Source organism: Bombina bombina, chromosome 3 (genome assembly GCF_027579735.1).
Source record: "Bombina bombina isolate aBomBom1 chromosome 3, aBomBom1.pri, whole genome shotgun sequence".
Lineage (NCBI taxonomy): Eukaryota > Metazoa > Chordata > Amphibia > Anura > Bombinatoridae > Bombina > Bombina bombina.
The window spans coordinates 1,273,735,099-1,273,763,073 of NC_069501.1; the positions used below are offsets into that span (position 1 = coordinate 1,273,735,099).

Genomic DNA, 27,975 nt, shown 5'->3' on the forward strand with positions numbered 1-27,975 from the left:
AATCTATATGAAAATGTTAATCCTATTTTAAATTAATTTGTTTTAGTGATTGCTTTATTGTGACCTTATTATATTATGAGTAGAACATAATTTTTATAACTAATGAATGTAGCATAAAACAAACTGGAGTTATAATTCTATTAAAAATATAAATACCGGGGGGCGGAGCCATCAAGCAAAGAGATCAGACGTACACTTCTAGAGCTCCTCAATTATAATCTTATATAGTGATATTATCTACACATAGGAGACCTATTTTTATATATTATTTTGGATCCTAACCAAATTTACTTTGATTCCCATGTACCAAGAGAGTTAAACGTGAGCTTTGCTGATAAATGTATATATGTCTCTTTAGGTTATGTATGAGTCTTATGTCTCTTTAGGTTATGTATGAGTCTTATGTCTCTTTAGGTTATGTATGAGTCTTATGTCTCTTTAGGTTATGTATGAGTCTTATGTCTCTTTAGGTTATGTATGAGTCTTATGTCTCTTTAGGTTATGCATGAGTCTTATGTCTCTTTAGGTAATGAATGAGCCTTATGTCTCTTTAGGTTATGTATGAGTCTTATGTACGGAGTAAGCCTGCTAAATGTGGAGTGGGTTAGTGTGCGCTTGTGGCAGAGGTTTAGTGTCCGCACAAGGGAACTCCAATTTAGGAACACTAAACATGAATCCGCATTGACTTAGTATTGGCTAACTCATACTGCTATTTCTTATACATGTAAAGAACTTCCAGCTCTACTAGTTTTTCTTATTTTTATGCTTTCACAGAAACTGGTAAACTCCTTACGTTTACAGTCCTAATACTAGTAACATTCTAGCCCAAAATTCATTAACAGCAACTGGGACTCTATTTAGTTGTAAGCTAAGTTGTAAGTTTATAATATGTTGTACATCTTGTTTCACGTATATTGTTATCTATTTGTGTGGTGTGACATAACTCACATAGGAACATAGCTAAGTTTAAAGATATTGTGGCAGGCTGTCTTAGTCCAGAAAGCTTTGTTTGCCTTGTACACCCTAACATCTTTAGAAGAGGCACACGACGCAACTTCAAACTAATTTTTGGGCAGGAGATTTGTTTTATGTGACCCCTTCTTAGTACATAAGCCATCCATGTACCGGTGTTTGCTGGACATTGCTATGAGAATATTACCGTTGGCTGCGTTTGGCTATTGAGCTGAATTTAGATGTTGTATAGTATAACCACATACAGCCATTATATATGGTAGATTATGTTTAGCACCCAGTAATAGGATTCAAGCACATACCACTCATTGTTTGCTGATAACTTTTATATTGTATGCTTAAACTCTTATTTTAACAGTCCTCTACTTTATATACCTTCAATGACTTGTTATATGCTCCCTGACAGCCCTTGCATTATATACAGTATAATCAAGCTGCTCTAAGCCATACTTTTATTGAAATTAACCCCTATAATTCATGCAGCGTGTGTAGACTCTGAACATCTGCTCTCCTTCTTGAGAAGCGATCCACATAGACTTGGCATTGGCTAAATCATATTGCTATTCCCCATACATGGAAAGAACTTCCAGCTCTATCAGTTTTTCTTGGCAGTGTAAGCTCTCAGAGGCTGGTAAACGTTTAGTTCTTAATGTAATGCTACTACTGTTAAGGAGCAGACGTTACGTAAAGCTGCGTAGGTTTATGGGATAATAGATGTCATATGCATAACTTAGCATAATTGTAAGATAACAACTGCTCGTAGTTCCTACATTTTCAGCATATTGCCTACCATTCAGTAACCACAGATAACTTTGGTAGTTTGCTAATATTTGCCTACGCTATCATCCTTTCTTATTGATACATCAGGATTAATAACTTTAGTGAATATAATTATACCCTGCTTAAGCGCTAACATACTCATATAGCTGCAATTGCATGGTCCTTCTCAGCTTATTTAAAACCTTCCTGGTCTAATCCCTCTGAGCCTTAAATACGCTCTTGCATAATGTGATGGTAAAAAAGGTTTAGTATATAGTTAATTTCCCAAACTTAGATTTATTGCTTCTAACTAGTTGGGGTGAGATATTTGTATCATTTTTAGCATTAGGAAATGAAACAGCCACTCATTATCTACAAAATACTCCTATACCCTATGCTTACTTATAGCTGGAGGCATATCTTTACATGTTATAACTTACACCCCAAGCGGTTAACTCTTGATCCAGCCCTAGAACACCCTCTAGTAAAGTAGCCTGTAAAGACCTCATTGCTCCTATGTTAAGAATAGATCCTAACTATGCAATGGTGTTTCTGCTCCACACAGTTTTCTTTCTTTTTCTTTTCTGTAATATAATACACTATAGGTTCGGATACTGTACATATATACTTATATCTGTATTTTTAGGCTCATGATCCCGACTCAGTATCCTCTAGAAACTCCAAGCTCCGTTTGTGCTCTCACTATATGAGTACATTGGCCTTGATAAGCATCAATATGGTCTTATGTTTTAGGCAAATGGTCGTAATCTAAGGATAAGATGTAGTATATAGGATACATAGAAGTGCTTATGATCATTCTGCTAATTTGCATACAGCGCCCTATTCTTATACTATGTATGACTAATTACCTTACTAAAATAGAGAAGATAGGGTAGGTATCTCCCCTCTCCCTTTCCCACTCTGTGTATCGGAGTGGGTCATATCCAACTTCCCTTTTCCATCTGTGTCCAGTGGAGACAACTATCCCTTACTTATAGTGGTTTATAGATGAGAAATTTAACTCCTGCACACAACGTATCAAATAGACTTCCCATGTCAAGATACGTATATTCTTATTTCTATATTAATATATATATGATCTCAGTTTGCTATCATTTTGAAGCTTAGAATAGTAAACTTGGATCTCATCCTAATTGGATTGGAGCTATACCTGATCTTTCTTGATATTCACCACAAACTATACTTAACTCCAATATAGGTTAGTGCTACACCCCATGCATTATGTTATGTTAACTAATTGACTTAGTCAATTAACATCTCTATGGTCTTCCGCCCCCCCCCCCCCCCATTGCAGTTGGACATTGCTAGCTACATCGCTGTTCTTATTATTCTCATCATATAACAACCTAAGTATTTAATAATATTATCACATAGAAAAATTATTTATATAGCGGTGCTTACCTGCTGATATTCCCCCAACTCTCCCCTTGCTCTATATTTTGTTCTTGGTATCAAGACCCTCTCATAATAGGAAGTATTAAATTCTATGACGAACTAGGTATCTAAGTTCTCAGGAAGTTCATAATAAATAGGGTCTGCTTAGTAGCTACAGTGCTCCTTCAGAGTGTGTTTTACCACAATGGCCTGGAATAATAGCTACTCCCATTATGATATAAAAATATAAAAGGAGGTTTTCAATTATATTTTGACTTGTATTGTATGTTTACTTTTTTCTGTCATATTGTTGTTGAGACAATCATCGCTTTGTTCTGTAATATGTATATGTCATATTTTTATGCTGTCATTATAAAAAACCCTCAATAAAAAATTATTTCAAAAAACATAATTTATGTAAGAACTTACCTGATAAATTCATTTCTTTCATATTAACAAGAGTCCATGAGCTAGTGACGTATGGGATATACATTCCTACCAGGAGGGGCAAAGTTTCCCAAACCTTAAAATGCCTATAAATACACCCCTCACCACACCCACAAATCAGTTTAACGAATAGCCAAGAAGTGGGGTGATAAGAAAAAAAGTGCGAAGCATATAAAATAAGGAATTGGAATAATTGTGCTTTATACAAAAAAATCATAACCACCCCAAAAAAAGGGTGGGCCTCATGGACTCTTGTTAATATGAAAGAAATGAATTTATCAGGTAAGTTCTTACATAAATTATGTTTTCTTTCATGTAATTAACAAGAGTCCATGAGCTAGTGACGTATGGGATAATGACTACCCAAGATGTGGATCTTTCCACACAAGAGTCACTAGAGAGGGAGGGATAAAATAAAGACAGCCAATTCCTGCTGAAAATAATCCACACCCAAAATAAAGTTTAATGAAAAACCTAAGCAGAAGATTCAAACTGAAACCGCTGCCTGAAGAACTTTTCTACCAAAAATTGCTTCAGAAGAAGAAAATACATCAAAATGGTAGAATTTAGTAAAAGTATGCAAAGAGGACCAAGTTGCTGCTTTGCAGATCTGGTCAACCGAAGCTTCATTCCTAAACGCCCAGGAAGTAGATACTGACCTAGTAGAATGAGCTGTAATTCTCTGAGGCGGAATTTTACCCGACTCAACATAGGCAAGATGAATTAAAGATTTCAACCAAGATGCCAAAGAAATGGCAGAAGCTTTCTGGCCTTTCCTAGAACCGGAAAAGATAACAAATAGACTAGAAGTCTTACAGAAAGATTTCGTAGCTTCAACATAATATTTCAAAGCTCTAACAACATCCAAAGAATGCAACGATTTTCTCCTTAGAATTCTTAGGATTAGGACATAATGAAGGAACCACAATTTCTCTACTAATGTTGTTGGAATTCACAACTTTAGGTAAAAATTCAAAAGAAGTTCGCAACACCGCCTTATCCTGATGAAAAATCAGAAAAGGAGACTCACACGAAAGAGCAGATAATTCAGAAACTCTTCTAGCAGAAGAGATGGCCAAAAGGAACAAAACTTTCCAAGAAAGTAATTTAATGTCCAATGAATGCATAGGTTCAAACGGAGGAGCTTGAAGAGCTCCCAGAACCAAATTCAAACTCCAAGGAGGAGAAATTGACTTAATGACAGGTTTTATACGAACCAAAGCTTGTACAAAACAATGAATATCAGGAAGAATAGCAATCTTACTGTGAAAAAGAACAGAAAGAGCAGAGATTTGTCCTTTCAAAGAACTTGCGGACAAACCCTTATCCAAACCATCCTGAAGAAATTGTAAAATTCTCGGTATTCTAAAAGAATGCCAAGAAAAATGATGAGAAAGACACCAAGAAATATAAGTCTTCCAGACTCTATAATATATCTCTCTGGATATAGATGTACGAGCCTGTAACATAGTATTAATCACAGAGTCAGAGAAACCTCTTTGACCAAGAATCAAGCGTTCAATCTCCATACCTTTAAATTTAAGGATTTCAGATCCTGATGGAAAAAAGGACCTTGAGACAAAAGGTCTGGTCTTAACGGAAGAGTCCACGGTTGGCAAGAGGCCATCCGGACAAGATCCGCATACCAAAACCTGTGAGGCCATGCCGGAGCTACCAGCAGAACAAACGAGCATTCCTTCAGAATCTTGGAGATTACTCTTGGAAGAAGAACTAGAGGCGGAAAGATATAGGCAGGATGATACTTCCAAGGAAGTGAAAATGCATCCACTGCCTCCGCCTGAGGATCCCGGGATCTGGACAGATACCTGGGAAGTTTCTTGTTTAGATGAGAAGCCATCAGAACTATTTCTGGAAGTTCCCACATTTGAACAATCTGAAGAAATACCTCTGGGTGAAGAGACCATTCGCCCGGATGCAACGTTTGGCGACTGAGATAATCCGCTTTCCAATTGTCCATACCTGGGATATAAACCGCAGAGATTAGACAGGAGCTGGATTCCGCCCAAACCAAAATTCGAGATACTTCTTTCATAGCCAGAGGACTGTGAGTCCCTCCTTGATGATTGATGTATGCCACAGCTGTGACAATGTCTTATCTGAAAACAATGAACAACTCTCTCTTCAGAAGAGGCCAAGACTGAAGAGCTCTGAAAATTGCACGGGGTTCCAAAATATTGATCGGAAATCTCACCTCCTGAGATTCCCAAACCCCTTGTGCCGTCAGATACCCCCACACAGCTCCCCAACCTGTAAGACTCGTATCTGTTGAGATTATAGTCCAGGTCGGAAGAACAAAGAAGCCCCCTGAACTAAACGATGGTGATCTGTCCACCATGTCAGAGAGTGTCGTAAAATCGGTTTAAAGATATTAATTGAGTTATCTTTGAGTAATCCCTGCACCATTGGTTCAGCATACAGAGCTGAAGAGGTCGCATGTGAAAACGAGCAAAGGAGATCGCATCTGATGCGGCAGTCCTAAGATCCAACATTTCCATGCATAAGGCTACCAAAGGGAATGATTGTGACTGAAGGTTTTGACAAGCTGATATCAATGTTAAACTTCTCTTGTCTGACAAGGACAGAGTCATAGACACTGAATTTATCTAGAAACCTAAAAAGGTTACCCTTGTCTGAGGAATCAATAAACTGATTGGTAAATTGATCCTCCAACCATGAACTTGAAGAAACAACACAAGTCGATTCGTATGAGATTCTTCGAAAATGAGAAGACTGAGCAAGTACCAAGATATCGTCCAAATAAGGAAATACCAAAACCCTATTCTCTGATTACAGAAAGAAGGGCACCGAGAACCTTTGAAAAAAGTTCTTGGAACTGAGGCTAGACCAAATAGTAGAGCCACAAAACTGGTAATGCTTGTCTAAAAAGAGAATCTCAGACACTAAAAGTGATCTGGATGAATCGGAATATGCAGATACACATTCTGTAAATCTATTATAGACATATAATGCCCTTGCTAAACAAAAGGCAGGATAGACCTACAGTAACCATCTTGAATGTTGGTATCCTAACATAACGATTCAATAATGATAGATCCATAACTGGTCTGAAGGAATTGACCTTCTTTGGTACAATGAAGAGATAAAATAAAACCCCAGCCCCTGTTCCAGAACTGGAACTGGCATAAATACTCCAGCCAACTCTAGATCTGAAACACATTTCAGAAATGCTGAGCCTTGCTGTGTCAATTGGGACACGGGAAAGAAAAGAATCTCTTAGCAGGAGGCCTTAACTTGAAGCCAATTCTGTACCTTCCTGAAACAATGTTTCTGAAACCAGAGATTAAGAACGGAATTGATCCAAATTTCTTTGAAGAAAACGTAATCTGCCCCATACCAGCTGAGCTGGAATAAGGGCCGCACCTTCATAGGTACTTAAGAGCTGGCTATAGGATTCTATAAGGCTTGGATATATTCCAAACTGGAAATAGTTTCCAAACTGATACCGCTCCTGAAGATGAAGGATCAGGGTTTTGTTCCTTGTTGTGAGGAAAGGAACGAAATGATTATTTACCCTGGAAAGAAAGGGAAAGCAAAGTTGACTTAGAAGACATGTCAGCATTCCAAGTTTAATCCATAAAGCTTTTCTAGCTAAAATAGCTAGAGACATATACCTGACATCAACTCTAATGATATCAAAAGATGGTATCACCAATAAAATTATTAGCATGTTATAGAATAATAATAATGCTATAAAATTATGATCTGTTACTTGTTGCGCTAAAGCATCTAACCAAAAAGTTGAAGCTGCAGCAACATCCGCTAAAAATATAGCAGGTCTAAGAAGATTACCTGAACATAAGTAAGCTTTTCTTAGAAAGGATTCAATTTTCCTATCTAAAGGATCCTTAAATGAAGTACTATCTGCCATAGGAATAGTAGTACATTAGCAGGAGTAGAGACAGCCCCATAACCTTAGGGATTTTTGTCCCAACAAACTCTAATCTGTCAGATGGCACAGGATATAATTTGCTTAAACGTCTAGAAGGAGTAAATAAATTACCCAAATTATTCCATTCCCTGGAAATTACTTCAGAAATAGCATCAGGGAGATAAAACACTTCTGGAATAACTACAGGAGATTTAAAAACCTTATTTAAACGTTTACATTTAGTATCAAGAGGACCAGTATCCTCTATTTCTAATGCAAATAACACTTCTTTAAGTAAAGAACGAATAAATTCCATCTTGAACAAATACAAAGATTTATCAGCATCAACCTCTGAGACAGAAACCTCTGAACCAGAAGAACCATTATCAGTATCAGAATGATGATGTTCATTTAAAAATTCATCTGAAAAAAAGAGAAGTTTTAAAAGACTTTTATGTATACTAGAAGGAGAAATAACAGACATAGCCTTCTTAATGGATTTAAAAAATAAAATCTCTTATGTTATCAGGAACACTCTGAAAATTAGATGTTGACGGACAGCAACAGGTAATGTAACAGTACTAAAGGAAATTTTATCTGCATTAATAAGTTTGACATGACATGCAATACAAACAACAGCTGGAGAAACAGATACCAAAAGTTTATAGCAGACTTAGCTTGGTAGCTCCAGCACTGTGCAGTGATTTTCCTGTAGTAACTTCTGACTCAGTTGCAACGTGGAACATCTTGCAATATGTAAAAGAAAAAAACAACATATAAAGCAAAATTGATCAAATTCCTTAAATGACAGTTTCAGGAATGGGAAAAAAATGCCAGTGAACAAGCTTCTAGCAACCAGAAGCAATAAATAATGAGACTTAAATAATGTGGAGACAAAAATGACGCCCATATTTTTTAGCGCCAAAAAAGACGCCCACATTATTTGGCGCCTAAATGCTTTTGGCGCCAAAAATGACGCCACATCCGGAACGCCGACATCTTTGACGCAAAATAACGTCAAAAAATGACGCAACTTCCGGCGACACGTATGACGCCGGAAACGGAAAATAATTTTTGCGCCAAAAAAGTCCGCGCCAAGAATGACGCAATAAAATGAAGCATTTTCAGCCCCCGCGAGCCTAACAGCCCACAGGGAAAAAAGTCAAATTTTTGAGGTAAGAAAAAAATATGATAATTCAATGCATAATCCCAAATATGAAACTGACTGTCTGGAAATAAGGAAAGTTGAACATTCTGAGTCAAGGCAAATAAATGTTTGAATACATATATTTAGAACTTTATAAATAAAGTGCCCAACCATAGCTTAGAGTGTCACAGAAAATAAGACTTACTTACCCCAGGACACTCATCTACATGTTTGTAGAAAGCCAAACCAGTACTGAAACGAGAATCAGTAGAGGAAATGGTAAATATAAGAGTATATCGTCGATCTGAAAAGGGAGGTAAGAGATGAATCTCTACGACCGATAACAGAGAACCTTATGAAATAGACCCCGTAGAAGGAGATCACTGCATTCAATAGGCAATACTCTCTTCACATCCCTCTGACATTCACTGCACGCTGAGAGGAAAACCGGGCTCCAACTTGCTGCGGAGCGCATATCAACGTAGAATCTAGCACAAACTTACTTCACCACCTCCCTTGGAGGCAAAGTTTGTAAAACTGATTTGTGGGTGTGGTGAGGGGTGTATTTATAGGCATTTTAAGGTTTGGGAAACTTTGCCCCTCCTGGTAGGAATGTATATCCCATACGTCACTAGCTCATGGACTCTTGTTAATTACATGAAAGAAATATAAATACCAAATCCTCTGTTTTTTTTAATTGCTAACCTTGTTTAAGAAATAACATCCTTGAACATTTTTATGGGCAGGAAAACATTTTATTGCCTTTACAATTAATAGCCTCCTTGTCTCATAAGAAAAACATGGTTCAGCTTCAAATTCTCTGGTACTCATTTTGCTCTTAGTGCCCGATAATCAACAAATGTCAGCATGCCAACCCTCGCATAGGCAGACCCCATGGAATAATCTAGGGAAAAAAAGGGGTGAACCAGGTATTCCAGGAGAGTTGTGAGCTCATCCCCATAAAACTAATGATGCTCGCTGGAATGCAGATTCTCACAGGGGGGAGTGAATGTGGCAAGGGGGCACCTGGCACTGATAGCAATATTTTTTTTCTTAAGCAAATATGAACCAAATTACACTGTTTTCAGTGTAGTTTACGTTGCATTTGTTCCTAGTTTCACATGTCTTTTCCACTTTAATAAGCATAAACCTACAGGTGTAATATACTTCATATAGATCATTTAGATACCAATTGTGAGGGAACTTGATATACACCCAAGGAAAACCCCTGTTCAGCCCACTCACCATTGCTGCAGGACTTAGTTTACAGTAGGAATATAAGGAACCTTTTGCATTATGACAACTTGTTTACAATTTAGTTTTTTGTACTTAGGTACAAGTTTAACTGTTTACATTGAATACTTGTTTTACCCAATTTAAGAATAATTTGTAAAATTGAACACTTTATAACGCTTCCTTTATTGAGCGATTTCCTGTGCATCTCACCCTCACATATAGAAATGTAGATTACACCTCTTAGTCGTGGTTTTTCTCACTGACCCTAGCAGTCTCTGCGAGTGGCGAGATGTCTCCTATTGAAAGTAATGGAACTCGCTGAAGAGAGACAACACACCTTGGAGCAAAGTTAGCAGTGAGCGGGGGGGGGGGGCACTTTAAAAATGAAATTCTACAGTCAATCTAAATCACATGATGTTGCTTTCTGTGTATAGCGTCTTACACGTCCTATATTTCATATACATGCGTTTGTCTATTAGGGTTATAATTATCTTCTGTGTTTTGCCACATTTTAGTTTCCAATAAAAAAAACTGTGAGATCTGTAGTGCGAAAATCTTTACAGAATTGCACTGGGGTTAGAGAGACAATTTCATATACACCCCTGGAATGCCCATTTTAAGGAAAAACAATTACGCTTTGTATTTTGTACTTATAAATATATATATATCTCTATCTCAACGTATCATATTCATACATTATCCTTATGTTGATAACAGTTTAGTTGTGTACTTTAATGGGGAAGACAGGGAGATGCGAAGCTGTTGGACAACCAGGTGCTAACCAGGTTTTCAAATGGACTATTGAGGTCTCTGTTTAATAACAAACAAAACCTGTACAAAGCGCATCACCCAACTATTCTAATGGATTGGAATAGACCCCAATATAGCGAGTGTGATCAAGTAGCCCAGTAATCAAATAAAAGTGTAATTATATCTGTACTAATAATCAGAAAACATTAAAAAGTTAAAAATACGGAATTTTTTTTAAAATATCATCTCTGTTGCAGGGAGAGGAGCTACGGATAAGACGATAAAACGTGCAGTGTGCGCCCGCTCTGCCAGCGCTGTGTATTTGATGCCCACTGATGCAGCACTACAAGTGTGAGGACTCCTCTTTGGATTAAAACCTAAATAAGAAAATAAGAATAAAACAATAAGTACAGGGTAGTTGCATTTAGAATAACATTTTAAACTATTTCAGTAAGTATTAAATATGTCCTAATGATAATATGAAATAGTTTATTACAAAACTAACAGTATACAGGGTCTAATGGCAACACTGTATATAGAGAGACGATTTACATCACTATCTATCTTTGGCTGTCTCTCTCTTTTTTGCCAGTGTCTGTCTGTCTCTCTCTTTTTTGCCAGTGTCTGTCTGTCTCTCTCTTTTTTGCCAGTGTCTGTCTGTCTCTCTCTTTTTTGCCAGTGTCTGTCTGTCTCTCTCTTTTTTGCCAGTGTCTGTCTGTCTCTCTCTTTTTTGCCAGTGTCTGTCTGTCTCTCTCTTTTTTGCCAGTGTCTGTCTGTCTCTCTCTTTTTTGCCAGTGTCTGTCTGTCTCTCTCTTTTTTGCCAGTGTCTGTCTGTCTCTCTCTTTTTTGCCAGTGTCTGTCTGTCTCTCTCTTTTTTGCCAGTGTCTGTCTGTCTCTCTCTTTTTTGCCAGTGTCTGTCTGTCTCTCTCTTTTTTGCCAGTGTCTGTCTGTCTCTCTCTTTTTTGCCAGTGTCTGTCTGTCTCTCTCTTTTTTGCCAGTGTCTGTCTGTCTCTCTCTTTTTTGCCAGTGTCTGTCTGTCTCTCTCTTTTTTGCCAGTGTCTGTCTGTCTCTCTCTTTTTTGCCAGTGTCTGTCTGTCTCTCTCTTTTTTGCCAGTGTCTGTCTGTCTCTCTCTTTTTTGCCAGTGTCTGTCTGTCTCTCTCTTTTTTGCCAGTGTCTGTCTGTCTCTCTCTTTTTTGCCAGTGTCTGTCTGTCTCTCTCTTTTTTGCCAGTGTCTGTCTGTCTCTCTCTTTTTTGCCAGTGTCTGTCTGTCTCTCTCTTTTTTGCCAGTGTCTGTCTGTCTCTCTCTTTTGTGCCAGTGTCTGTCTGTCTCTCTCTTTTGTGCCAGTGTCTGTCTGTCTCTCTCTTTTGTGCCAGTGTCTGTCTGTCTCTCTCTTTTGTGCCAGTGTCTGGCAAAAAAGAGACAGACACTGGCAAAAGAGAGAGAGAGAGACAGACAGACACTGGCAAAAGAGAGAGAGAGAGACAGACAGACACTGGCAAAAGAGAGAGAGACAGACAGACACTGGCAAAAGAGAGAGAGACAGACAGACACTGGCAAAAGAGAGAGAGACAGACAGACACTAGCAAAAGAGAGAGAGAGAGAGACAGACAGACACTAGCAAAAGAGGGAGAGACAGACACTGGCAAAAAAGGGAGAGACAGACACTGGCAAAAGAGAGAGAGAGAGACAGACAGACACTGGCAAAAGAGAGAGAGAGACAGACAGACACTGGCAAAAGAGAGAGAGAGACAGACAGACACTGGCAAAAGAGAGAGAGAGAGACAGACAGACACTAGCAAAAGAGGGAGAGACAGACACTGGCAAAAAAGGGAGAGACAGACACTGGCAAAAAAGCGAGAGACAGACACTGGCAAAAAAGGGAGAGACAGACACTGGCAAAAAAGGGAGAGACAGACACTGGCAAAAAAGGGAGAGACAGACACTGGCAAAAAAGGGAGAGACAGACACTGGCAAAAAAGGGAGAGACAGACACTGGCAAAAAAGGGAGAGACAGACACTGGCAAAAAAGGGAGAGACGTACACTGGCAAAAAAGGGAGAGACGTACACTGGCAAAAAAGGGAGAGACGTACACTGGCAAAAAAGGGAGAGACGTACACTGGCAAAAAAGGGAGAGACGTACACTGGCAAAAAAGGGAGAGACGTACACTGGCAAAAAAGGGAGAGACGTACACTGGCAAAAAAGGGAGAGACGTACACTGGCAAAAAAGGGAGAGACGTACACTGGCAAAAAAGGGAGAGACGTACACTGGCAAAAAAGGGAGAGACGTACACTGGCAAAAAAGAGAGAGACGTACACTGGTAAAAAAGAGAGACGTACACTGGTAAAAAAGAGAGAGAGATACACTGGCAAAAAAGAGAGAGACATACACTGGCAAAAAAGAGAGAGACATACACTGGCAAAAAAGAGAGAGAGACGTACACTGGCAAAAAAGAGAGAGAGTGTCTGTCTATTCTTCTCTTTTTTGTCTGTGTCTGTCTATTCTTCTCTTTTTTGCCTGTGTCTGTCTATTCTTCTCTTTTTTGCCTTCAATCAATATGGGGAAATAACACACCTTTTCTTTCTAAAAAGTAAATTTATGCTTACCTGATAAATTAATTTCTTCTATGATACGACGAGTCCACTGATTCATCCTTTACTTTTGGGATATTATCCTCCTGCTAACAGGAAGTGGCAAAGAGCACCACAGCAGAGCTGTCTATATAGCTCCTCCCTTAGCTCCACCCCCATTCATTCGACCGAAGGTACAGGAAGAAAAAGGAGAAACTGAAAGGTGCAGAGGTGACTGAAGTTTAAATAAAAAAATATAATCTGTCTTAAAATGACAGGGCGGGCCGTGGACTCGTCGTACCATAGAAGAAATTAATTTCAGGTAAGCATAAATTTTCTTTTCTTCTATAAGATACGACGAGTCCACGGATTCATCCTTTACTTGTGGGATACAATACCAAAGCTATAGGACACGGATGAACGGGAGGGACAAGACAGATGGTTAAACAGAAGGCACCACTGCTTGAAGAACTTTTCTCCCAAAAATAGCCTCCGAAGAAGCAAAAGTATCAAATTGTAAAATTTGGAAAAGATTTGAAGCGAAGACCAACAGAAGCATCATTTTTAAAAGCCCATGTGGAAGCCACCGCTCTAGTAGAGTGAGCTGTAATCCTTTCAGGAGGCTGCTGTCCAGCAGTCTCGTATGCCAAACGGATGATGCTTTTCAGCCAAAAAGAAAGAGAGGTAGCCGTAGCTTTTTGACCTCTACGTTTTCCAGAATAGACAACAAACAGAGAAGATGTTTGACAGAAATCTTTGGTCGCTTGCAAGTAAAACTTCAAAGCACGAACCACGTCCAAGTTGTGCAACAGACTCTCCTTCTTAGAGGAAGGATTAGGACAAAGGGAAGGAACAACAATTTCCTGATTGATATTCTTATTAGTAACAACCTTAGGAAGGAATCCAGGTCTGGTACGCAAAACCACCTTATCAGCATGGAAAACAAGATAAGGCGAGTCGCATTGCAACGCAGAAAGTTCAGAAACTCTTCGAGCCGAAGAGATAGCAACTAAAAACAGAACTTTCCAAGATAGAAGCTTAATATCTATGGAATGCATAGGTTCAAACGAAACCCCTTGAAGAACTTTAAGAACTAAATTCAAACTCCATGGCGGAGCAACAGGTTTAAACACAGGCTTGATTCTAACTAAAGCCTGACAGAACGACTGAACGTCTGGAACATATGCGAGACGCTTGTGCAGTAGAATTGATAAAGCAGATATCTGTCCCTTTAAGGAACTAGCCGATAGCCCCTTCTCCAATCCTTCTTGGAGAAAGGACAAAATCCTAGGAATCCTGATCTTACTCCATGAGTAGCCTTTGGATTCGCACCAATAAAGATATTTACGCCATATCTTATGATAAATTTTCCTAGTGACAGGCTTTCGATGACCGACTCAGAGAATCCCCGCTTGGATAAAATCAAGGAGTTCAATCTCCATGCAGTCAGCCACAGAGAAACTAGATTTGGATGCTGGAACGGACCTTGAATCAGAAGGTCCTGTCTCAGAGGCAGAGTCCATGGTTGTAGAGATGACATGTCCACCAGGTCTGCATACCAAGTCCTGTGTGGCCACGCAGGTGCTATCAAAATCACCGAAGCTCTCTCCTGTTTGATTCTGGCAATCAGACGAGGAAGGAGAGGAAATGGTGGAAACACATAAGCCAGGTTGAACGACCAAGGTACTGCTAGAGCATCTATCAGTACTGCTTGAGGATCCCTTGATCTGGACCTGTAACAAGGAAGTTTGGCATTCTGACGAGATGCCATCAGATCCAATTCTGGTGTGCCCCAATGATGAATCAGTTGTGCAAACACCTCCGGATGAGTTGCCACTCCCCCGGATGAAAAGTCTGACGACTTAGAAAATCCACTTCCCAGTTCTCCACTCCTGGGATATAGATTGCTGATAGATGGCAAGAGTGAGTCTCTGCCCATCTAATTATTTTGGTAACCTCTATCATCGCTAGAAAACTCTTTGTTCCCCCCTGATGATTGATATATGCTACAGTCGTGATATTGTCCGACTGGAATCTTATGAATCTGGCCAAAGCCAGCTGAGGCCACGCCTGAAGCGCATTGAATATCGCTCTCAGTTCTAGAATATTTATCGGGAGGAGAGCCTCCTCCTGAGTCCACACACCCTGTGCTTTCAGGGAATTCCAGACTGCACCCCAGGCCAATAGGCTGGTGTCCGTCGTCACTATGACCCATGCTGGCCTGCGGAAACACATTCCCTGGGACAGATGATCCTGTGACAACCACCAAAGAAGTGAGTCTCTGGTCTCTTGATCCAGATTTATCTGAGGAGATATTTGCATAATCCCCATTCCACTGATTGAGCATGCAAAGTTGCAGTGGTCTGAGATGCAAGCGAGCAAACGGAACTATGTTCATTGCCGCTACCATTAGTCGGATTACCTCCATATACTGAGCCACGGACGGCCGAGGAATGGAATGAAGAGCTTGGCAGGTGGTTAAAATCTTTGATTTCCTGACCTCCGTCAGAAAATTTTTCATGTCAACCGAATCTATCAGAGTTCCCAGGAATGGAACTCTTATAAAGGTCTTCTACGCAGTGTAAGAACGCCTCTCTTTTTGTCTAGTTTACAGACAATCGAGAAAGATGGAATCTCCCCCTTGGAGGAGAATCTTTGAAGTCTAGAAGATACCCCTGGGTCACGATTTCTAAAGCCCAGGAGTCCTTAACGTCTCTTTCCCAAGCCTGAGCAAAGAGAGAAAGTCTGCCCCCTACTAGATCCGGTCCCGGATCGGGGGCTGCCCCTTCATGCTGTCTTGGTGGTGGCAGCAGCGGGTTTCTTGGTCTGTTTACCTTTGTTCCAAGTCTGGTTAGGTCTCCAGACTGACTTGGATTGAGCAAAATTCCCCTCCTGCTTTGTAGCAGGGCAGGAGGTAGAGGGACCACCTTTGAAGTTTCGAAAGGAAAGAAAATTATTTTGTTTGGTCCTCATCTTATTTGTCTTATCCTGAGGAAGGGCATGGCCTTTTCCTCCAGTGATGTCTGAAATGATCTCTTTCAGTTCAGGCCCGAATAGGGTCTTACCCTTGAAAGGGTTGGCTAAAAGCTTAGATTTTTAGGACACGTCAGCAGACCAGGACTTAAGCCATAACGCTCTATGCGCTATAATGAAAGAATTAGCTAGCTTGAGAGCCCTAATTCTATCCAAAATATCATCTAATGGGGTCTCAACCTGAAGAGCCTCCTCTAGAGCCTCGAACCATAACGCAGCTGCAGTAGTTACAGGAACAATGCACGCTATAGGTTGCAGAAGAAAACCCTGATGAATAAATATTTTCCTTAGAAGACCCTCTAATTTTTTATCCATAGGATCTTTGAAAGCACAACTGTCCTCAATAGGTATAGTTGTAAGCTTAGCTAGGGTAGAAATAGCTCCCTCAACCTTAGGGACCGTCTGCCACGAATCCCGAATGGTGTCTGATATGGGAAACATTTTCTTAAAGGTAGGAGGGGGAGAAAAGGGAATACCTGGTCTATCCCACTCCTTTGTAACAATGTCCGAAATCCTCTTAGGGACCGGAAAAACATTAGTGTAAGTAGGAACCTCTAGATATCTATCCATTTTACACAATTTCTCTGGTGGAATTACAATAGGGTCACAATCATCCAGAGTCGCTAAAACCTCCCTGAGTAACAAGCGGAGGTGTTCTAGCTTAAATTTAAAAGCCGTCATATCTGAGTCTGTCTAAGGGAACATCTTTCCTGAATCAGAAATCTCTCCCTCAGACAGCAATTCCCTCACCCCCAACTCAGAACATTGTGAGGGTACATCGGAAATGGCTAATAAAGCGTCAGAAGGCTCAGCATTTACTCTCACACCGGACCTACTGCGCTTCCCCTGCAACCCAGGCAGCTTAGATAAAACCTCTGTGAGGGTAGTATTCATAACTGTGGCCATATCTTGCAGGGTGAAAGAATTAGACGCACTAGAAGTACTTGGCGTCGCTTGTGCGGGCGTTAATGGTTGTGACACTTGGGGAGAATTAGATGGCATAACCCGATTCCCTTCTGACTGAGAATCATCCTGCGACATACTTTTAGTAGCTAAAATATGTTCTTTGCAATTTATTGACCTTTCAGTGCATGAGGGACACATTTTAAGTGGGGGTTCCACAATGGGTTCCAAACACATTGAACATTGGCTTTCCTCAAGGTCAGACATGTTAAACAGGCTAGTAATGACCACAAACAGGCTTGAAAACACTTTATTTAGTGAAAAAATAATCTTAAAAAACGGTACTGCGCCTTTAAGAGAAAAAAAGCATACACGTTCTGCAAAACTGCTTTAAAGTAATCAAATCGTTCCAATTTTTTATATAAGTTTCAAATTATGCAGCTAAGATTGCCCCACAAGGAAAATAAACATTAGCCCTTACTGTAAAAACCGGATAATTATGAACATTTAAATCCGGTTAAAAACACCCCCTGCACCTCGCCACAGCCCTGCTGTGGCGCCTACCTGCCCTCAAGGATCTGGAAAACAGGGATAAAGCTTCGATTTGGCCCAATACTTCCACAAGGGCCCACCGGAGTTGGAGCTTGCTGCTTGCCTTGCAAATACAACTGCGCAACTGAGGCGCGAAAATAGGCCCCGCCCATCTCACTCGATGTCTCTCAGCCCAAATAAACCACATCAGAGCGGTCCCAAACTAGCCATGTGGGTTCTTAAACCCAAAAAAGAAGCCAAGTGTACACTCTAATAAAGCCTCAAAAACGTTACTGCCAAAAACGTTATCAGCACTCCCAGTTCAAAAAACGTTTGCCCACAAACATTCAAACTCAGTGTCAACCATTTTTTCTTAGCCCCTATATGCAAGCTTAGTAATCCCCCTCTTCTCTTAGGATTACTGCTTACCCTTACCCTCATAGGGATACTGTCAATTCTGAAATTCCACAGTCTCTCTAGAAAAAAATGACTGAACATACCTCACTGCTATATAGCATGAAAAACGTTCCTCACACTGAAATTTCTTAAGCACTCCTCAGCCATTCTGTGGGAACTGCTCTGGATTTTAGTGACAAATGCTAAGATCATCAGCCTCCAGGCAGAAGTCTTCATCCATCTGCTGCCTGAGAGAAAATAGTACACACCGGTAAAATTTACAATAAAAAACTCTTGCTTGAAGAAAATAAAAACATTTTATCACCTCTTTCACTTTACCCTTCCTAGTACTTAGAGTAGGCAAAGAGAATGACTGGGGAGTGGAGCTAAGGGAGGAGCTATATAGACAGCTCTGCTGTGGTGCTCTTTGCCACTTCCCGTTAGCAGGAGGATAATATCCCACAAGTAAAGGATGAATCTGTGGACTCGTCGTATCTTATAGAAGAAAATGAAACTGAAGAGTTTTGCAGCAACTTGATATGTGTATTTATGGCTATATATTTGTATTCATGTGTATATACAGTATACAACAAGTGAGTACACCCCAGTGCAATATCACTTAAATGTCAAATGATTCAAAATTGTATAACCTAACAGTAACTGTATTACGTCTAAGTTTTACAGTAGGGTATTTGCTCTTATGTAAAATTAAAAACTAACTGCTAGAACGCTCCTTTTTTTCCCACCGCTCCCTTAAGCCAACGCTGGTATTAAATGTTTTTTTAAACCTGGCGTTAGCCGCAAAAAGGTGAGCATAGAGCAAAATTTAGCTCCACATCTCACCTCAATACCAGCGTTGCTTACGGTAGCGGTAAGCTGGCTAAATGTGCTTGTGTACGATTTCCCCATAGGAAACAATGGGGCTGAGCTGGCTGAAAAAAAAACCCAACACCTGCAAAAAAGCAGCGTTCAGCTCCTAACGCAGCCCCATTGATTCCTATGGGGAAATAAAAAATATGTCTGCACCTAACACCCTAACATGAAGCTCGAGTCTAAACACCCCTAATATTACACTTATTAACCCCTAATCTGCCACCCCCGACATCGTCGCCACCTGCATTATACTATTAACCCCTAATCTGCCGCTCCGGACACCGCCGCCACCTACATTATACTTATAAACCCCTAATCTGCTACCCCCAACATCGCCGACACCTACATTATAGTTATTAACCCCTAATCTGCCCCTCCAACGTCGCCGCAACTATATTAAATTAACCCCTAATCTGCCACCGCCACTATAAAGTTATTAACCCCTAAACCTAAGTCTAACTTTAACCCTAACACCCCCTTACTTTAAATATAATTTAAATAGATCTAAATAAAATAACTACAATTAAATAAATTATTCCTATTTAAAACTAAATACTTACCTATAAAAAATAAACCATAAGATAGCTACAATATAACTAATAGTACTAGGTACAATAGTTATTAAATAGTTATTAACTATTTAATAACTACCTAGCTAAAATAGACAAAATTATCTGTAAAATAAATCCTAACCTAAGTTACAATTACACCTAACACTACACTATCATTAAACTAATTACCTAAACTACCTACAATTAATTACAATTAAATTCAATAAACAAAATTACGGAAACCCCCCCCCCCACTAAATTACAGAAAATAAAAAAAAGAATTACAAGAATTTTAAACTAATGACACCTAATCTAATCCCCCTAATAAAATAAAAAAGCCCCCCAAAATAATAAAAGTTTCCCTACCCTATACTAAATTACAAATAGCCCTTAAAAGGGCCTTTTGCGGGGCATTGCCCCAAAGTAATCAGCTGTTCCAATCAGCCAATAGAATGCGAGCTCAATCCTATTGGCTGAGCCAATAGGATTTTTCCTACCTTAATTCCGATTGGCTTATAGAATCCTATCAGCCAATCGGAATTCAAGGGACGCCATCTTGGATACCTTCATTCTTCGTTAGGACTTCGTTTGAAGAGGATGGCTCCGCATCGGCTGGATTGAAGATGGACCCGCTCCGGATGGATGAAGATAGAAGATGCCGCTTGGATGAAGATTTCTGCCGCTTGGAGGACGTCTTCTGCCCGGATCCGATGAAGACTTCTGCCCCTCTGGAGGTCCACTTGTGCCCGGCTGGGTGAAGACGGCTCAAGGTAGGGAGATCTTCAGGGGGTTAGTGTTAGGTTTTTTAAGGGGGGATTGGGTGGGTTTTAGAGTAGGGGTGTGTGGGTTTTAATGTTGGGGGGGTATTGTATTTTTCTTTTACAGGTGAAAGAGCCGATTACTTTGGGGCAATGCCCTGCAAAAGGCCCTTTTAAGGGCTACTTGTAATTTAGTATCGGGTAGGGAAATTTTATTATTTTGGGAGGCTTTTTTATTTTATTAGGGGGATTAGATTAGGTGTAATTAGTTTAAAATTCTTGTAATTCTTTTTTTATTTTCTGTAATTTAGTGTTTGTTTTTTTCGTAATTTAGTTTATTGAATTTAATTGTAATTAGTTTAATGATAGTGTAGTGTTAGGTGTAATTGTAACTTAGGTTAGGATTTATTTTACATGTAATTTTGTCTTTATTTTAGCTAGGTAGTTATTAAATAGTTAATAACTATTTAATAACTATTGTACCTAGTTATAACAAATACAAATTTGCCTGTAAAATAAAAATAAACCCTAAGCTAGCCACAATGTAACTATTAGTTATATTGTAGCTAGCTTAGGGTTTATTTTATCGGTAAGTATTTAGTTTTAAATAGGATTATTTTATTTAATTATGTTAAATTTATTTTGTTTAATTTAAATTATATTTAAGTTGGGGGGGGGGTTAGGGTTATGTTTAGACTTAGGTTTAGGGGTTAATACCTTTAATATAGTAGTGGCGACGTTGGGGGTGGCAGATTAGAGGTTAATAAATGTAAGTAGGTGTCGGCGAAGATTAGGGGTTAATAAAATTTAACTCGTGTTTGCGAGGCGGAGTGCGGCGGTTTAGGGGTTAATACATTTATTAAAGTGGCGGCGATGTCTGGTCAGCAGATTAGGGGTTAAATAATTTTATTATAGTGTTTGTGATGTGAGGGGGGGGGCTCGGTTTAGGGGTTAATAGGTAGTTTATGGGTGTTAGTGTACTTTTTAGCACTTTAGTTAAGAGTTTTATGTTCCGGCGCGTTAGCCCATAAAACTCTTAAAGGGACACTGTACCCAAATTTTTTCTTTGCTTTTTTAGAGCATGCAATTTTAAGCATCTTTCTAATTTACTCCTATTGTCAAATTTGTTTTATTCACTTGGTATCTTTATTTGAAAAGCAAGAATTTAAGTTTAGATGCCGGCCCATTTTTAGTGAACAACCTGGGTTGTCCTTGCTGATTGGACAGCACCAATAAACAAGTGCTGACCATGGTTCTGAACCACAAATTGGCTGGCTCCTTAGCTTAGATGTCTTCTTTTTCAAATAAAGAAAGCAAGAGAACGAAGAAAAATTGATAATAGGAGTAAATTAGAAAGTTGCTTAAAATTGCTTGCTCTATATGAATCACAAAAGAAAAAATTTGGGTTCAGTGTCCCTTTAACTACTGACTTTTAAATGCGGTAGAAGTCTTGCCAGGAGAGGGTCTACCGCTCACTTCTTCCAAGACTCGTAATACCAGCGTTAGGCAAATCCCATTAAAAAAAGATAGGATACGCAATTGACGTAAAGGGGATTTGCGGTAGCCTCGAGTCGCGGAAGAAAAGTGAGCAGTAGACCCTTTCCTGCCTGACTCGTAATACCAGCGGATGTTAAAAAGCAGTGTTGGGACCTCTCAACGCTGCTTTTTAAGGCTAACGCCAAACTCGTAATCTAGGCGTAACAGTTTAGATTTACTATATTAAAAATACTGGCCCTAAAGCAGGAAATCAATGCAACAAAAGTCAGTGCACCTTTCATTACTGAGATTCAAACCTTTTATTTTCTTCAATACTTTGCATGTCCATCTTTATTTTTAATGACAGACTCAATCCTCCTTGGCATGGAGGGAACCAGTGTCGTACAAATTTCTAGAGAGATGTTCTGCCCTTCTTAAGAGATCATTTTTTTCAACTGCTCTTTACTGGAGGGGTTGTGTCGCTCTACCATTCTCTTTAAAATACCCCAAAGGTGTTCTGCTGGATTCAAGTCAGGTGACTTAATTGGTCAGGTCATAGGTTTCACGTGTTTCTCCTTTAGAAACTCCTTTGTGATTTTGGCAGTGTGCTTTGGATCGTTATAATGCTGGAATATTCGTCCTCTGCCAAACTTCTGGAGACTGGGAGTCATCGTGTGACCAGTATATTGCAGGCATTCATGGTGCCATCTATAAATGTCATCTCCCCAACACCTTTTGCAGTCATACAGCCCCATATAGTCACACTCCCACCTCCATGATTCATTGTTGGGACTTTGCATTTACTGTAATAATCCTGACCAGGTTCACACCAAACATGCTGCACCCCATCTGAGCCGAAAAAACAAAAATTTATGCTTGATAAATTTATTTCTTGACACAGTGAGTCCACGGATCATCAATTTCTGTTGGGGAATATCACTCCTGGCCAGCAGGAAGAGGCAAAGAGCACCACAGCAGAGCTGCTATATATGTCACTTCCCTTCCCACAAACCCCAGTCATTCGACGGAAAGGAAAGGAGAGAAAGGAAATAACACAAGGTGCAGAGGTGCCTGAAAAGAGCCTGTCTGAAAAAAACAGGGAGGGCCATGGACTCACCGTGTCAAGAAAGAAAGAAATTTATCAGGTAAGCATAATTTTTTTCTTTCTAATGACACGGTGAGTCCACGGATCATCAATTCCCAAGCTAGAGGGCACAGATGATACGGGAGGGCAAGACAGGTAACCCAAACAGAAGGCACCACTGCTTGCAGAACCTTTCTCCCAAAGGAAACATCAGCCAAGGTAAAAACATCAAATATAAAGATTTTAGAAAAAGTGTGCAAAGAAGTGCCAAGTCGCCGCTTTACAATCTGTTCTACAGAGGCATCATTCTTGAAGGCCCCAGAAGAAGACACCGCCCTAGTGGAGAGAGCTGTAAATATCTCAGGAGGCTGCTGTCCATCAGACTCATAAGCCCTACGAGAAAAAAAAATCTCAATCAGAGAGAAAGAAAAGTGGCAGCAGCTTTCTGGCCTTTACATATACCAGAAAAGCAACAAACAATTCAGAAGACTGACGAAAATCCTTTGTAGCCTGTGTTACGGTTACCCTTAGTCTCGCTGAGAGATGGACCGCTTAGTAGCCTGGATCCCTATTGCTAAAGAGGGGAGAAGCTGCTTTCCATAGTATTCTATATGAGTCTCGCAAATATAGAATAATCTCCCTTAGCTGCAGTACAGCTAGGATACCCTTCTGCCCACAAAAACGAGTCAACGCTGCGATTGAGGGTCAAAACAAGAACTCAGGACTGGGATGCCCAGCCTGCTTTTTTATTAAGGTTACATGCACACAGGGCACTCCCAGGGGGAGAGGGGGGGAAGCACAAAATCCCCCATCACACATTTAGATAGAGAGCACTGTCCTTTGACAGGCCACAATAGGATTACAGTACTTAAGATAACAAGTTTACAAGTTCATCTTATCAATTAGCAGTCTGGCTCCAGAGGTGATTAGACAATAGTTTCTAAAAGCTGAAAAAAAAGAGTTAACTCTTTATGAAATGAAACTTGTTACGGTTTTCTTGGAGCCCTTCTTAGGCGCTGGCTTGCTGGTTCAGGCATTGCTGCTGGGAAATAAGCTCTTCACAACAAAATAACTAATGCTTCTGTAACATTGCTCCCTTTCTGTGGAACACTCTGGCAGACACGGTCTGACCCCTTTTCGGGGCAGACTAAGGCTGTCCAGACCGCTGGTTATGCGGGGCTGAGGTCGGTTTGTCTGGACAACCCGTCGGCGTTGCCATTCTGTTTCCCAGGTCTGTAAGTAATGGTGAAATTGAAGGTTTGCAACGATAAGCTCCAACGTAATAGCCTGCCGTTATCTCCAGAGACCCGGTTCAGCCACACCAACGGGTTATGGTCGGTGACCAGAGTGAACTCCTGACCATATAAATAGGGAGTCAATTTCTTTAATGCCCACACCAAAGCCAAACACTCCTTTTCGACCGCTGCATAGCTGACTTCGCGGGGCAGGAGCTTCCGGCTGATGTAGGCAACTGGATGCTCCCCTCCATCTTCGCCTACTTGGCTGAGGACGGCTCCCAGCCCGAACATGGAAGCATCGGTATGGACGATAAAACGTTTGTTAAGGGCTGGGGCCGCCAAGACAGGAGCGTTAATTAGAGCATTTTTGAGAGCCTGGAAAGCCGTTTCACAGTGGGGAGACCACAGGACCTGTCGAGGTAAGTTCTTCTTGGTCAAGTCAGTCAGGGGTTTGGCAAGTGTGCTGTAGTCTGGTACGAACCGTCTATAGTACCCTGCCGTGCCCAGGAAGGCTAGGACCTGAGTCTTAGTGATGGGGGTGGGCCAATTGGCGACAGCTTCTATTTTGGCCGGCTCTGGTCGCTGCTTTCCACACCCCACCCGGTGACCCAGGTACTGTACCTCGGCCATCCCAAAGTGGCATTTTTCTGGCTTCAGAGTCAGGCCAGCAGCCCGGATCTGATCCAGAACCATTCCCACATGAGCTAAGTGGTCCTCCCAGGACTCACTGTGGATCGCTATGTCGTCCAGGTAGGCGCAAGCAAAACTCTGGAAGCCATCCAGGAGCCTATCCACCAAGCGCTGGAATGTAGCTGGGGCATTCTTCATCCCAAACGGCATTACCCTAAACTGATATAAGCCGAATGGGGTGACGAATGCCGACTTGGGGATAGCCTCTGGGGCCAGGGGAATCTGCCAGTAACCTTTGCAGAGGTCAATAGTGGTCAGGTAATTTCCCCTGGCTATACGATCGAGTAGCTCGTCTACCCTGGGCATAGGGTAAGCGTCCGTCACGGTATTTTCATTGAGCCTCCGATAGTCTACGCAGAACCGGGTGGTCCCATCTTTCTTGGGCACCAAGACAACTGGGGAGGCCCAGGGACTATCGGAGGGCTCAATTACCCTGAGCTGGAGCATCTCATCGATCTCCTTCTTCATTCCTGTCCTAACTGCTTCGGGGATTCGGTACGGAGCCTGGCGCAAGGGAGCTTGTCCCGGAGTATCTACCTGGTGGGTGGTTAAAGTAGTGTACCCTGGCTTCGGGGAGAAGGTGAGGTGTTTGGACTGGAGGAGTTGGTTGAGCTGCTCCCTTTCAGTGGGGCTAAGTCGGTCCCCTATCTGAACCTGCGCCACTATACCTGTGGGGAGGCTCTTTTCTAATAGGTCTGGAATGGGTAAACTGTCGGGGTCTTCCTGAGGGGAACAACATACGGCCGTCACGTTCTCTGGTCGCTCAAAATATTCCTTGAGCATGTTTACATGGAATGTCTTTCTAAGATTGTTGTCGTGGCAGCTAGCTATCACATAAGTGGTGTCTCCCCTTTTCTCTACGATCTGGTAGGGACCCTGCCAGGACGCCTGCAATTTGTCTGTCTTCACCGGCTTAAGTACTAACACCTTTTGTCCTATGGTGAAGATTCTCTTTCGGGCCCCCCGATCGTACCATACTTTCTGTCTTCTCTGGGCCAACTGGAGATTAGCCCGCACGGATTTGGCTAATTGCTCCATTCGGTCCCTGAGTTCCAGCACGTATGGCACAATTGGGACACCGTCAGCCTCCATCTCTCCCTCCCAGTGCTCCCGGATCAGGTTTAGGGGTCCCCGTACCTTTCTTCCGTAGAGCAACTCGAAGGGAGAGAACCCTGTCGTTTCCTGGGGCACCTCCCGATAAGCAAATAGGAGGTGCGGCAGGAAGCGTTCCCAGTCTCGGTATTCCTGAGTGAACGTCTTGAGCATTTGCTTGAGGGTCCCATTGAACCTCTCACACAGCCCGTTCGTCTGGGGGTGGTATGGGGAGCTTAGGAGGGACTTAATTTTGCAAACCTGCCAGAGTTGTTGGGTCAATTCAGCCGTAAATTGGGTGCCTCGGTCGGATAGGATTTCTTTTGGAAATCCTACCCGGGAGAACACCTGTACTAGTGCATTCGCTACCGTATCCGCTTGTATGTTGGATAGGGCGACAGCCTCTGGGTACCTGGTAGCGTAGTCCACTACGGTAAGAATGTATCGCTTACCGGAGGGACTAGGGGTAGCCAGTGGTCCCACTAGGTCAATAGCAACCCGGCTGAAGGGTTCCTCTACAATGGGCATATTTACTAGCTGGGCTTTAGGGTGATCGCCTCGCCTTCCTACTCGTTGACACACATCGCAGGTGTTACAGTAAGTTCTAACGTCAGCGTGCACCCCTGGCCAAAAGAACGTGTGAGTAATGCGGTGTAGGGTACGGGTAACGGCTAGGTGGCCTGCTAAGGGGATGTCGTGGCCTATTTTGAGGATTTCTTGACGGTATTTGTGGGGCACTACCAGCTGTCGCCTACGCTGTCCCCTTTTCTCTGTCCAGCGGTATAGTTTCCCTTTTTCCCATAAGAATGTTTCGTTATCTGCCCCGCCCCCTCCGGTCTCTGCTCGTTCCCGGTACTTTTGTAAGGTCGGGTCAGTCTTAGACTCTGCCTCGAAAGCATCTGGGGTGTCCCAGGGTATGGGGCCTAACCTGTCAGGCAAGGTCGGGGTAGGTCTTACCTGTGTCTCCCGCACTGGTGAAAGCTCTCGCTCCGTCCGGGCTTGGGCCCGTGTAGTCACTGGGTCCGCCTCGTTGTTGCATACTGGAGCATAGGCAGAAGTCATGGGGCCCAAATCGTTGCCCAGTAGTACTTCGGCAGGTAAATTATCCATTAGGCCCACGTTCACAGCCCCCTTTCCCGCTCCCCAATCAAGATGCACTTTAGCTGTTGGAATTTTGTACACATCCCCCCCCGCCACTCTAACGGCCACAGTCTGTCCGGATCGCTTGTGCTCTGGCACCAAATGACTCTGTACCAGCGTGATAGTAGCCCCTGTGTCTCGCAATCCCTCGGTAGATCGCCCCTCGAGCCATACCCTCTGCCGATGGTGCTGGCGGTTATCTGAGGCAGCATATACAGGGTCTGCCTCGTGAAGCGGCCCCACATATCCCTCCATAGGGGCCTCTTGGTTAACACAGAGGGCCCGGGCCGGACGATAGGACCCAGAGGGGTCATTGTAATTCCTGGGTGTCTGGTGCGTATTAAGGGGGCAGCTAGCCATGAAATGCCCTGGTTGCTTGCATCGGTGGCAAGTCGGTCTGGGACGCTCAGAGCTGTTATTGGGTGGTCCTGAGTGTCGGACGGGCCCTGTGGGCACCGGGGCTCGGAATTCAGCACGAGGGGGTGCACGGTAAACCTCTCTGGGTTCGACCCGTGCTGGAGCTCGGTAGTTCATGGGTTCGTGAAGACGGGAGTCATAATGTTCATCGGCCAATTTGGCTGCTTCTTCTAAGGTAGAAGGCCGCCTGTCTCGCAGCCATTCCTTCCCTTGCTGTTCCATGCCATTATAAAAATGTTCTAAGAGAAACAATTGTAAAATTTCCTCCCCAGTCACCGCTTTACTTCCGCTCAGCCAGTGATTTGCCGCTCTCCGCATTCGGTGCGCCCATTCCATATGGGTATCGTTAGGCTTCTTTTCCGTGCCCCGAAACTGTCGGCGATACGTGTCCGGAGTTACAGCGTACCGTCGCAAGAGTGTCTCCTTAACTAGCTCATACTGTGTCACTTCCTCAGCACCCAGAGTACGAAAGGCTTCCAGGGCTCGCCCGGATAGTTTCCCAGACAATATCGTGGGCCACTCTCTGTTGGGAATCTGGTGCAGGGCACATTGCCTTTCGAAGTCCGCCAAATATTCATCAATCCCTGTCTCGCTCTCTAGGAAGG

At 41.9% G+C, this 27,975-nt stretch overlaps 1 protein-coding gene across 1 annotated transcript in view; it reads right to left on the reverse strand.

Annotated features, from left to right (window-relative positions):
• Nucleotides 1-9,363: 9,363 nt before the first annotated feature.
• Nucleotides 9,364-27,975, reverse strand: part of LOC128654735 (uncharacterized) — a 125,057-nt gene continuing 106,445 nt past the window's right edge. The window contains exon 3 of the mRNA XM_053708831.1: nucleotides 9,364-10,993. Within this exon, the coding sequence (XP_053564806.1) occupies nucleotides 10,987-10,993 (7 nt within the window). The 3' untranslated portion in view covers nucleotides 9,364-10,986. The remainder of the gene's footprint in view (nucleotides 10,994-27,975) is intronic.